Source organism: Camelina sativa, chromosome 13 (assembly GCF_000633955.1).
Source record: "Camelina sativa cultivar DH55 chromosome 13, Cs, whole genome shotgun sequence".
Taxonomy (NCBI): domain Eukaryota; kingdom Viridiplantae; phylum Streptophyta; class Magnoliopsida; order Brassicales; family Brassicaceae; genus Camelina; species Camelina sativa.
Genome location: NC_025697.1, coordinates 11,373,127 through 11,384,200, shown reverse-complemented (window position 1 = coordinate 11,384,200; position 11,074 = coordinate 11,373,127). Strand labels below are relative to the sequence as shown.

At 33.6% G+C, this 11,074-nt stretch overlaps 2 protein-coding genes and 1 pseudogene across 2 annotated transcripts; all 3 read left to right on the top strand.

The window, feature by feature from the left end:
- LOC104736452 (uncharacterized WD repeat-containing protein C18H10.05-like) lies at nucleotides 1,504-5,394 on the top strand. Its single transcript, XM_010456436.2, has 8 exons — nucleotides 1,504-1,831; nucleotides 2,256-3,457; nucleotides 3,714-3,804; nucleotides 3,889-4,046; nucleotides 4,134-4,185; nucleotides 4,272-4,351; nucleotides 4,434-4,527; nucleotides 4,606-5,394. Exons 2-8 carry the CDS (start codon nucleotides 2,297-2,299, stop codon nucleotides 5,109-5,111), a joined length of 2,142 nt encoding a protein of 713 aa, XP_010454738.1. The 5' UTR covers nucleotides 1,504-1,831; nucleotides 2,256-2,296; the 3' UTR covers nucleotides 5,112-5,394.
- On the top strand, nucleotides 6,263-7,893 carry LOC104738144 (annotated as a pseudogene).
- LOC104736451 lies at nucleotides 9,216-10,455 on the top strand. Its single transcript, XM_010456435.1, has 4 exons — nucleotides 9,216-9,306; nucleotides 9,659-9,696; nucleotides 9,799-9,930; nucleotides 10,077-10,455. Exons 1-4 carry the CDS (start codon nucleotides 9,252-9,254, stop codon nucleotides 10,182-10,184), a joined length of 333 nt encoding a protein of 110 aa, XP_010454737.1. The 5' UTR covers nucleotides 9,216-9,251; the 3' UTR covers nucleotides 10,185-10,455.

Below are 11,074 nucleotides of genomic sequence, written 5' to 3'. Positions count from 1 at the left end.
TTTTAAGGATTAACTTTGTAAATAAGTATAACTTAAAGGACACCAAATGTATTTCAATTTATAGAAACATCATGGTATAATTATTTAGTTTTATTTATTATAATTTGAGAAATCTGAGGAATCAACCCGTAAGTACCTCAAATCAAGTAATGTAGATGACTAAATCTACATTTTACAATCAAAATATGTAAAGCAAAAATTTCTATATAAAGTCTATACAAACAAAATCTCTAAAGATAGTTTTGGTGATTTTATAGGATTAAAATTTTAATGGGTAGAGCTGTTTTTGGAAAAATCGGAATGTATAGACATTATTATAATTTTATGACAATAAATGTAACAAATGTTGGACGATTTAAGAAAGTTTAGTATTTGACTTTCTCTGCAATATTATTTATGGAAATTTTTTAGGGGTTAATGTTATAAATAAAAAATTAAATAAGCAAAATTTAAAGTATATAACACAAAATTTACTTCAAAAATGTTAATATAAATTGACAAATATTGCACATAATTTGTCTTTCTCAAAGTTTGTAAAAATATGTATCGTGATTATCATCAAATCCAGGTGAGAGATTATCTCCAAAAATATGTATAGTATTAAGAAATCAAAGTCCCATCACAACCTTGTAGGGAAATAGTAATTCTGGTCAAAAAAATGAATTCATCAACGATTTTCAGCAATTATAAACAACAATTTTCTAATTATATATAAAAAATAGTATTTTAAACTTAGAAAGTAAGAAAGCTAAAATAGAAAACAGAAAAGTGATAATTTACATGTAGATTATTTACATATTAATAATAACTATTTACATGTACTAATCATCTTTATTTTTTTAGTGGGTATGCAACAAACGACTTAATCATCTAATATAATCAATAATAAAAGAAAATATATACAATGACTCATCTTAAAAGTCATAAATACAAAATTAAAAAAATAGTTAAAAATTATAGTACTAATCATCTTCAAATACATCTTGAGCTGAATTTTCAAATCATTTATAGTGGTTTTAAAATATTAAACTAATTCAACCTAACTATTTCTAACATTCTAATGATATATCTACTTTACATACTTAATGCTCTTCTTATATCCTTTTCAAAGATAAGATATTAGTTTGGCTGTTTTTATTTATGATATATTTTATTAGGAAACAAATAAAACAAAACTCATTGTAGTAAGTATATATATATATATTGAGAGAGAGAAAGAGAGAGATAATTCAACAGTCTTGTGTGTATTTTGTTTGGCTCTTCGTGTTTGACTTATTAATTAATTCCACATTTTCGTCTAACTCTGTATTGGGAAAGTGATTAAGTAGAATTAAAATAAACTACTTCTAGTAAAATATACTAAAAAATTAGAAAATGACGGTAGAGAGAAAGGATAAAAATTTAAAATTAGGAGAAAGAAAGAAAAAAAAAAAAAAAGGGGGGCAGATAATATAATTAATGTGTCCGCACAAGAATATTTATTATTAATATGAAGAGAAATTAATGTCCTCCCAAAATCAGATTCGGACAATCTTCTTCATTCTTCTTCTTCTTCTTTCCCCCAAACTAAAATATTAAATTTTTTTCCTTCTTCTTCTTCATCCTCTGTGCCATATAGATTCTTCTCTCTCTCTTTCCTTCAATCTACGCTTCTTCTTCTGAATTGTTTTTTTCTTTTTCTTTTGTTGTTTATTTAAAAATCTGAAAATAGTGTTAAAAAAAAAAGAAAAGAGAAGAACAACTTGGTGGTGTTCTTAGATGTTGTTGTCTTCTCATGGGTTCTTCTTCTTCGTTTTCTGAGCTCTCTCCAACATAAAATAATTCTCCACATGTAAGATAAAAATTACCTAAATTTTAATAATAATAATGAAAGAAAGAAACCATTTTATTGATGTTGAAATTTGCATGTGTTGTTTGATTCATATGTTCGTTGTTTTTTAAAAAAAAAATTCTATGATTTTGATTCTTCTAAAGCTTTGGTTTTTGTATTTTCATGGCTTCGATTTTGGAATCAAAAAACTCGATCCAGATTTCGTTTTTTTTTTTTTTTTTTTTTCCTTCTCGATTCTTTAACATTTTTTGATCGGGATCTATGTTTTGTTCGATTGATTCTAGGTATATATATATATTTCTTTCTTTTTTTTTTTTTTTTGTTTTCCCATTTTTCAATGTTCTTATCTTCTTCCTCTGTTTTAATTAGTATTTTACTAATTTTCTCTTCATTTACAAAATTATTATTTTTGATTCTCCTCCAGGCAGCTTTAAGAAGTGACAAGGAGGAGAAGAAGAAGAAGAAATGGAATCGCTAATCGAAGAAGAAGAAGAATCTCGATTTTTCGACGCTCACGAAGACATCACGTCCTGTTCCAGTGCCGACCACGATGGATCTCAACCGTTGGTTTCTGGTGGGTTTCAGTACGATGTTTGGATCAAAAGCCCTGGTAACCCTGTCGAGCGTCGTCAGAAGTTTCTGAACTGGATGGGTTTGAGTACTACTACTGTTGTGAGCGAAACAGAGAGATCAGGTAATAAGAATGTGGATCGTTTCTCGACCTCTGTTAACGACGGATCATCAGCGGTTTTGAGGAGTTTTAAATCTGATGACGATGATGATGAGTTTAGCTCTTGTCGTTGTGATTCCTCTGTGTTTAGTTCGAGTGAGAGTGTAGATAGAGTTGTGAATGAGACTTTGTGTAAAGCGGAAGAAGAACAAGTAGATAGTGGAATGGTTTTGAGGAATTTGGGTGTTGTTGATGATGATGATGATGATGATGATATTAGCTCTAGTCTTTGTTCTCGATCATCTGGCTTCACGGACAAGGTTGTGAAGGTTAATGGTGAAGTTATTGAATCCAAGTTGTTACCAAACCCGATGGTTTCGTCTGAGGTTGTTCGGGATGTAGGTGGGATTATGAAGAGGGTTAAGGAGAAATGGTTAGGTCGGTTGTATAGAGTGCGGAATAAGCAAAGAGAAGGAGATGTTCACGGTGGTGAAGTTGCGGTTTACGGGAGTAGTAGGGTCGAGAGGGTTAAGGTGAAAGAGTACAAGAAAGAGGCTAAGGAGCTTTCTGCTCTTTTTAAAGGTCAAGAGATACAAGCTCATCACGGACCTATTCTCGCTATGAAGTTTAGTCCTGATGGGAGGTACCTTGCAAGTGCTGGTGAAGACGGGGTTTTACGGGTTTGGAGTGTTGTTGAAGATGAAAGATGTGAAGAACAAGATGTACCTAAGATTGATCCTTCTTGTATATACTTTGAAGTGAGCAAACTCTCTGAGTTGAGACCTGTGGCTTTAGTAAAGGAGGGGATTACTGGTTCGTTGATGAGTCCAAGGAAGACGACAGAGTCCGCTTGTGTTATTATTCCCCCAAGGATTTTTCGGGTTCTTGATAAACCAGTTCATGAGTTTTTCGGTCACAGTGGTGATATCCTTGATATCTCATGGTCCAAGAACAATGTGAGTTTACGTTCTTGAATCTCCCTTTACTTATTTACATTAATGCTTAGTACCCAAGTCTAGGTTGGCCTCCTCTTAAATTTGATTCAAGAATCGTAAGGAGCTGTTTTTTGAACTACGTAGACACCTTTTTAATGAGTGTTTCGTTATGTTTTGAGATCTGTAACACACAAGAACGTAGATTCAGTCCCCTGTATGTGTAATCTTTGAACAGAAAAACTAGACCGAGTTGCTCATTCTGTGATATTGGTGGCAGCGTCTGTTGTCAGCTTCAGTAGACAATAGTGTGCGGCTTTGGCAGATTGGTCATGAGGACTGTCTTGGAATCTTCTCTCACAATAACTATGGTAATGTTCTTCTCCGTTTGTACAATGGTCTTGCTATGTATTGTATTTTAAACAACATTCCAATTTTTATCTGCAATATTACAGTGACATCTGTTCAGTTCAACCCGGTTGATGATGATCACTTCATCAGCGGTTCAATAGATGGGAAAGTTCGTATCTGGTCAGCTTCTCAGTGCCAAGTTGTAGATTGGGCAGACGCTAGAGGCATTGTAACCGCAGTTTGTTATCGCCCAGACGGACAGGTCTGACTCAGAACCCAAATTCATTCTTTTTATTGATTCTGACTCAGATTTGTTTTCTAAAACAAGAAAACTTTTTATCTATTTCAGGGAGTGATTGTCGGAACTTTGACTAGCGATTGTCGGTTCTACAATGTATCAGGTAATGTGCTCTTGAGTTACACACACACGCATGAGATTGTCTTAGAAACCTGGTTTCTTACATTGTTACCTCTCTTTCTGTTTCAGGCAACTGCCTTCAGCTCGATGGTCATATATGTCTGCATAACAAAAAGAAATCGTCAAATAAACGAATAATCGGCTTTCAGGTACATTCTTCTCCTCAAAACATCTGAATTCGTGACCCTAAGATTGAATATATCTTTTCATAATACTCAAGTTCTTCGACAGTTTGATTCAACTGATCCAAGCAGAGTCATGGTGGCGTCCGCAGATTCACAAGTCAGGATTATAAGCGGACGCAACGTTGTCCATAAATACAAAGGTAATAATACTTCTAAAGACACACACATTAGTCGAATAAAAGTGCACGCAAATTCTGAAATGTTGTTTCATCTTGTAGGATCTCGAAACACCGGAAACCAGATATCAGCATCTTTTACAGCAGACGGGAAGCATATCGTATCAGCGTGTGACGATTCGTCAGTCTACGTTTGGAACTGCGTTGGAAACAATCCCCAACAGCCGTCTACTGGTTTCTTCTCCTACACGAAACGACTAAAGATCAGATCCTTTGAGAAATTTTCAGCAGATGTCTCGGTAGCTATCCCGTGGTGCGGTTTTGCCCCTGTAATCTCGGGTGGATCCGAGCTTTCGCCATCGCTGTTCTCATTGGGGCGCGAGTACGTTCTAGATTCTCCTAAAGGATCTGCTACTTGGCCTGAGGAGAAGCTAGCGAGCTCGTTTTCTCCGGTCAAGGCCATCCGTAGATCGCATTACAAATTCCTAAGATCGTCGTGCCGAAGAACCTCGGAGTCGTCTCATCTCTGGGGATTGGTTATAGTCACGGGGGGGTGGGATGGACGAATCAGATTGTTTCATAACTATGGTTTGCCTGTTCCCGTTTGAAATCCCAACGGCTAACGAAACCCTCCTTGTCAAACGTTGCCGTATAAACTCGGCAGCCATCTGTTTTTTGGAGTTTTCTACGGGCCTGTTTAGGCCTATACCACGTTGGTCCGCTTTTTGACCCGGTGGTTTGTAGCTGAGTGTCACCTGGTTCGGACCTAGCCAGGAGCTGAAGAAGGTTCGGAATTGCTTCTTCAGGCGTAGGGAAACGAAAAGAAAAGAAGGGTTTACTCAGATTTTTTGCCTTTTTTTTTAATCGTAAAAATTATTAGTATTATAGTTATACTTGTTTTTTTTGTTCCTGTAAGTAATAATAATATACTATATAGGGAAATGTAACTGACTCCTGTTTTTTTTTCGTGTAAATACCATGGTTTTTTTTCTCCACTCCAATATTTTTTTGGTTAATGGTAAGACTTGTAGTAGAAAACTTGACACTTGGAATCAGAGTTTAAATCTCTCATAAAAATATGAGTTTACTGAGAACAGTCTTCTGTTCGTTAGATTTAATATCATGTTGTTTGTTTGCATGTGTATTATTAGTTTGGTTTTACTTGTAGAGTAGTTTAGGCTTATGCATGACTCTTGTCTGTAAGATTTCTCTCTGTTATATGTTTTGTTTTTTTTTTTGAGCAAGAAACTTGAATAGTGTTCTTTACTTCCACTCAAAGAAATTAGTATTCCTCTCTAATTCATATTACGGGCTGATAGACTCATAGTGAATTACATTTCACTTTTAAAAACATTAATTAAAAAGGTAACATAGGAGCTAAAAAGACAAACTGTAGTTCTCTAGACACACAAAAAGAAAGAATGCAAGGACAAACTCATTTCGACCTCTAGCGATCTCCCAAAGACAAAGCAAAGCATATATTATGGTGAGCACAAAACAAAACAAAATAATATACCTACATAGTTATACCAACCAACATTGATCCTTCTTACTCCATTTCGATTCTTGATTCTTAAACTTACCAATGAATTATGTGCTACCATTTCTCTATCTTTCTTCCTTTACTTCTTCTGTTAGTGTGTTCAATTTGGTTGGCCTTCTTATCATCTGTTTAATAGGTATTTTTCATTCCTTCACTTACCATTTTAATTAAATTTATTTCATATAATAAAACACACCAAGTAGAGCGAATTCATTACTTCCCCTAGAAAGAATTGATTCTGCAACAGTGAAATTATTTATCTTGTGTTAGTTGTGTACAACCAAATATGTTTTTTAAAATTTCTTTTTAGGTTACTATATAAGTGTATGTTAATATTTGAAATCTAACGGTTTAGTTGTGTCATGATCAGGAGGAGCTGATGCGAGCATTGGTGTAAACTACGGTACACTTGCTAACAACCTTCCTCCACCGCATCAAGTAGCGGAGTTCCTCCTCCATTTAACCGTCATTAACCGCGTCCGCCTCTTCGACGCCGATCCACAAATCCTCCAAGCCTTCGCTAAAACCGGTATCGCCGTCACCGTAACCGTCCCCAACGACCAAATCCCACACTTAACCAACCTCACCTCCGCCCAAAAATGGATCTCCGATCAAATCCAACCTCACTTCCCATCCACAAACATCATCCGAATCCTCGTCGGAAACGAAGTCATCTCCACCGCCAACCACCTCCTCATCAGAACCTTAGTCCCGGCGATGCAATCCTTACACACCGCCCTCGTCTCCGCCTCTCTCCACCGTCGAATCCAAATCTCGACGCCTCATTCTTTAGGAATCCTTTCCGGTTCAACCCCACCGTCTTCCGCTAAGTTCAGGCGAGGATACAACACACAAGTCCTCAAACCTCTCCTCAGCTTCCTCCGCGCTACCTCTTCGCCGTTCGTCGTGAATCCGTACCCGTTCTTCGGATACTGAATCGAAACACTCGATTTCGCTCTGGCTAGACCAAATCCAGGATTAATCGATCGACACACGAAGCTTCTCTACACAAACATGCTCGATGCTCAGCTCGATTCGGTTTACTCCGCCATGGATAAGCTAGGGTTTTCAGATGTTGAGATCGTCATAGGCGAGATCGGGTGGCCGTCGGAGGGAGATAGAGATCAGATCGGCGTTGATGTTTCCACGGCGGCCGAGTTTAACAAAAACCTGGTGGCGCGTGTGGATTCCGGTACCGGAACACCGTTAATGCCAAATCGGTCTTTCGAGACTTACATTTTCGCGCTCTTCAATGAAAACCTCAAATTAGGACCAACGTCGGAGCGCAACTTCGGCATACTCCGGTCTGATTTGACGCCGTTGTACGACATCGGAATCCTCCGGCCGAAGGTTAGATCATCGAATCCGGAGAACAATCCGGGATCGCGGTGGTGCGTTGCAAAGGCCGGTGCGGAGACGGTGGCGTTACAAAGGAACATAGACTACGTATGTGGGTTGGGTTTGGATTGTAGGCCCATTATTGAAGGTGGGCTTTGTTACTTGCCGAACACAGTGAAAGCTCACTCGGAGTACGCGATGAACTTGTTTTATCAAACTATGGGAAAATACAAATTTGATTGTGATTTCGAAAATACTGGAGAGATAACTACGATGGATCCAAGTAAGTTTCGTTTTATAAACTACTAGATAAGGGCCGCACGGTGTGCGGGTTTTAAAATTATATTTTGGTAACTAATTCTTTAATTAAGATTGAATTTCTGATTTGTGCAGGCTATGGAAATTGTGAATATCAAGTTTAGTGTCATTGTTTATTTTGTATCTCACAAGATTGGTCACGTAACTACTCAACTTAAACTCGTATACTGTAATGTCGCAGTAATGTTCGAGATTTGTATCTCACAAGCTGTCGTTTCTAGTGAAACAAGATTCAAACAATTTTATAATGTCTTATCAATAGTTTGATGAAATTATCAACGATATTTTCTTTTTGCTGAATAATAAATATGTATTGAAAGTTACATGCCCTACAACAATTTAAACTATGAATTAGACTTTAATTAGATTATCAAACTATTTTCTTAATTTAAATATTTTCAGGTATGTCTTCTTAGGTCTTCCAAAATTCAGGATAAACTTTGATATCTTGTTTCATGAAATTATATAATTTTTATTTATTTGTATTTACATCCGAGCATTTTTTTAGCATGCTCTTACTCAATAATTATGTGGTAGTTATTAACTTTCCACTCTAATTAATAATAATACATGTGTTTAAAAACTTAAATACAAATTATGAACTAATAATACTGAAAAATAATTTTTGAAATAAATATTAATGGATGGAAATATAGAATACGCCCGAATAAATAAAGAGATATTCCTTTAAATACAGCTAAAAAAGTTTTTTTTTCAAAAATACCACATTTTAGTTTTTTTTTCCAAAAATACCGCAAAAGTTTTTTTTCCAAAATTACCACAAACACAAAAATTTGATTTTTAAGGATGTAGAATTTTTTTTTAGGTTTGGGTTGACACATTTAGTTTTAGGGTATAGTTTTTAGGAGTAAGATTTAATATTTAGAATTTAGGAATTAGTTTTTAGTATTAGAATTTTAGTTCAATTATGTGATATTTTTGGAAAAAAGTACATTATAGTGGTGGTATTTTTGGAAAAAAAACTAAATTATAGTATTTTTGGAATAAAAATCTATTTTATTAGTTTTTATGACAATTACCCATAAAAAAGGAATATGGTTACGAAATAGAAATAAATAATATTTCATCGTTAAGTGGGATATATTTTATGCTCTCGTCAATTTTGCACCTCATGACACATATGTGACCACCCACTTGTTGACTCTGATATTTTTTTTACTATAATTTCCATTTAACAAACTGGAATCTTATATAATATACTTAGTACAAAATCAAAACCTTACTATAAAATACTTATCCTATACCTGTGATCTTTGAAAAACTTCCAAGAGTGGAAAGAACAGTGGTATACATATTTAAAATAAATGGTACGTATTCGTTTCTGCTTTGACTATTTTTACATGGGATTCATCATTCTTAGAATGTAGTCAAACTAATAGAACAATTCATTTTGTGTTGATCTGTTACCTTATGTACGCGTCCACATGCATGTTTATAAGCGTATCCAACAAAGCCAAATAAATTATTAAATCAATTCACATATTACCAAGACACCAACCACAGAAAATTTGATAAATCTGACTCAAAAATGAAGCTGGTGATCCTGTTATCCTTCTTGCTCGTTCTCACAATGTTTTCTTCAGGTACATATTAACAATGTTCTAATTACTAATGCTTTATTTCAAAATTTTAGTAATCCATTAATATGTAACTAAGCCTTTACGTATCAAATCCATGTTATTCTAGTGTGTATCCAAACTATTGTACATGAGTTTTTTAAGGAGTTCAAAATACATACTATTTTGACTCAATTTTCTCTACTTAAAATGTTTTTAAAATACATATATATATATATATATATATATTCTACTTAAAATTTTACTATATATATATATATATATTTGTTTTTACGACTTTGTGTATTCTACTTAAAATTCTTTGATATTATTAATGATATGACTGTTTTGAAATATGGATGTTAAAATATTTTGCCAGGAATTGAGACTTCGCATCTTGACAACGTCCACCACAAGGTATCAACAACAGTGATTCAAATATGTTATAAACCGATTAGAAATATGCATATCGAAAGTAAAATTTATAAATATTATTTTCATTATTTGTTGATTTAATAGATTAAAGAGAAGGTGGTGATGAATGCAAGAAGAATTGATCTAGAGACTGACTACAGTGGTCCGCATTTGAGACCACCTGTTCCATCACGCCCTCCAAAAGCACTACTACATGTCGGTAACGTCCACCACAAGGTAAACAACATCGATAAAGTCTTATATGATTACCAATATATATTATATTAATTATATATATATATGTGCTAATCATAAGACTATAATTTATCTATATCATTAATTTTTACCTAAATATATACTATTTTAATTTGTTGAGTTAAAAGGTTAAAGAGGAGGTAGCGATGAATGGAAGAAGAATCGATTTTGAAATGGACTACACCGGCCCGCATCCAAGGCCGCCCGGCCCTCCACACGCACCAGTACATGCCTAAAACAAGAAAAAGTAGATGTCCGTCTATTACACAAATGAAAATATCACGAACCATTTTATTTAATAACATGAAGTTAAGTTAAAATTGTCATATTTTCGCTAAAATATATTATAAAAATGTGTGTCCTTTTTATTATTATACAGATTTTTTTTTTTAAAGTTGTGTGATAAAAAAAATAAGTCTGTATTCAAAAGGTTGATAAAGTTATGTGATATGGAACAAATATGGGTACAAAGACAACGGAAATTATGCTTCATTTTTATAATATATGTTGGTTTAAACTTTCAAAATATCTATATTAATATTTTTGAAATACATTTTGGTTTAAACTCTTCAAATTTTGTTTATTTAATATGTTTTATATACAACATTAACCCCTAACAATTTTACTAAAATAACATTTCGTAGAAACTCAATTAATGGAACTATTTAAATCTACCTAATTTGATACGTTTATTGCCATAAATAGTTGGACAACATCTATACTACTTTCGATTTTTCCACAAACAACTCTACAAATTAAATTTTTAATCCCATAAAAATCTTCAAACCTATTTTAATAGATCTTTAGAGAAAAAATCAGTTAGTTTCCCTAAATTATCTCGGCTTAATTAATAGTTTTCATTTAATATTTTATACATTTATTGAAGGTGATAATATAGTTTTCCTAAATTATCTCGGCTAAATTAATTGTTATTCTCTTTTAAACATCATATATATATATATATATTTATATATATATGCACTGCATAGTAACATGATTTGTTTACTTTTATAACAATGAATTTTAATTGATAAATTAAAAATGAAAATAATTAAATTTTATAAACACATAAAATAACTATTACTTCTCACATATCTCTATATTATTCTACATAAAAAAACATTCA

Excerpts from the sequence above, each read along its gene's own strand:
- LOC104736452 (XM_010456436.2), top strand. The coding sequence starts at position 2,297 with ATGGAATCGCTAATCGAAGAAGAAGAAGAATCTCGATTTTTCGACGCT. Across the intron at positions 4,352-4,433 it reads AACGAATAATCGGCTTTCAG|TTTGATTCAACTGATCCAAG; the intron begins GTACATTCTTCT and ends GTTCTTCGACAG. Across the intron at positions 4,528-4,605 it reads CGTTGTCCATAAATACAAAG|GATCTCGAAACACCGGAAAC; the intron begins GTAATAATACTT and ends TTCATCTTGTAG.
- LOC104736451 (XM_010456435.1), top strand. The coding sequence starts at position 9,252 with ATGAAGCTGGTGATCCTGTTATCCTTCTTGCTCGTTCTCACAATGTTT. Across the intron at positions 9,697-9,798 it reads TTGACAACGTCCACCACAAG|ATTAAAGAGAAGGTGGTGAT; the intron begins GTATCAACAACA and ends TTGATTTAATAG. Across the intron at positions 9,931-10,076 it reads TCGGTAACGTCCACCACAAG|GTTAAAGAGGAGGTAGCGAT; the intron begins GTAAACAACATC and ends TTGAGTTAAAAG.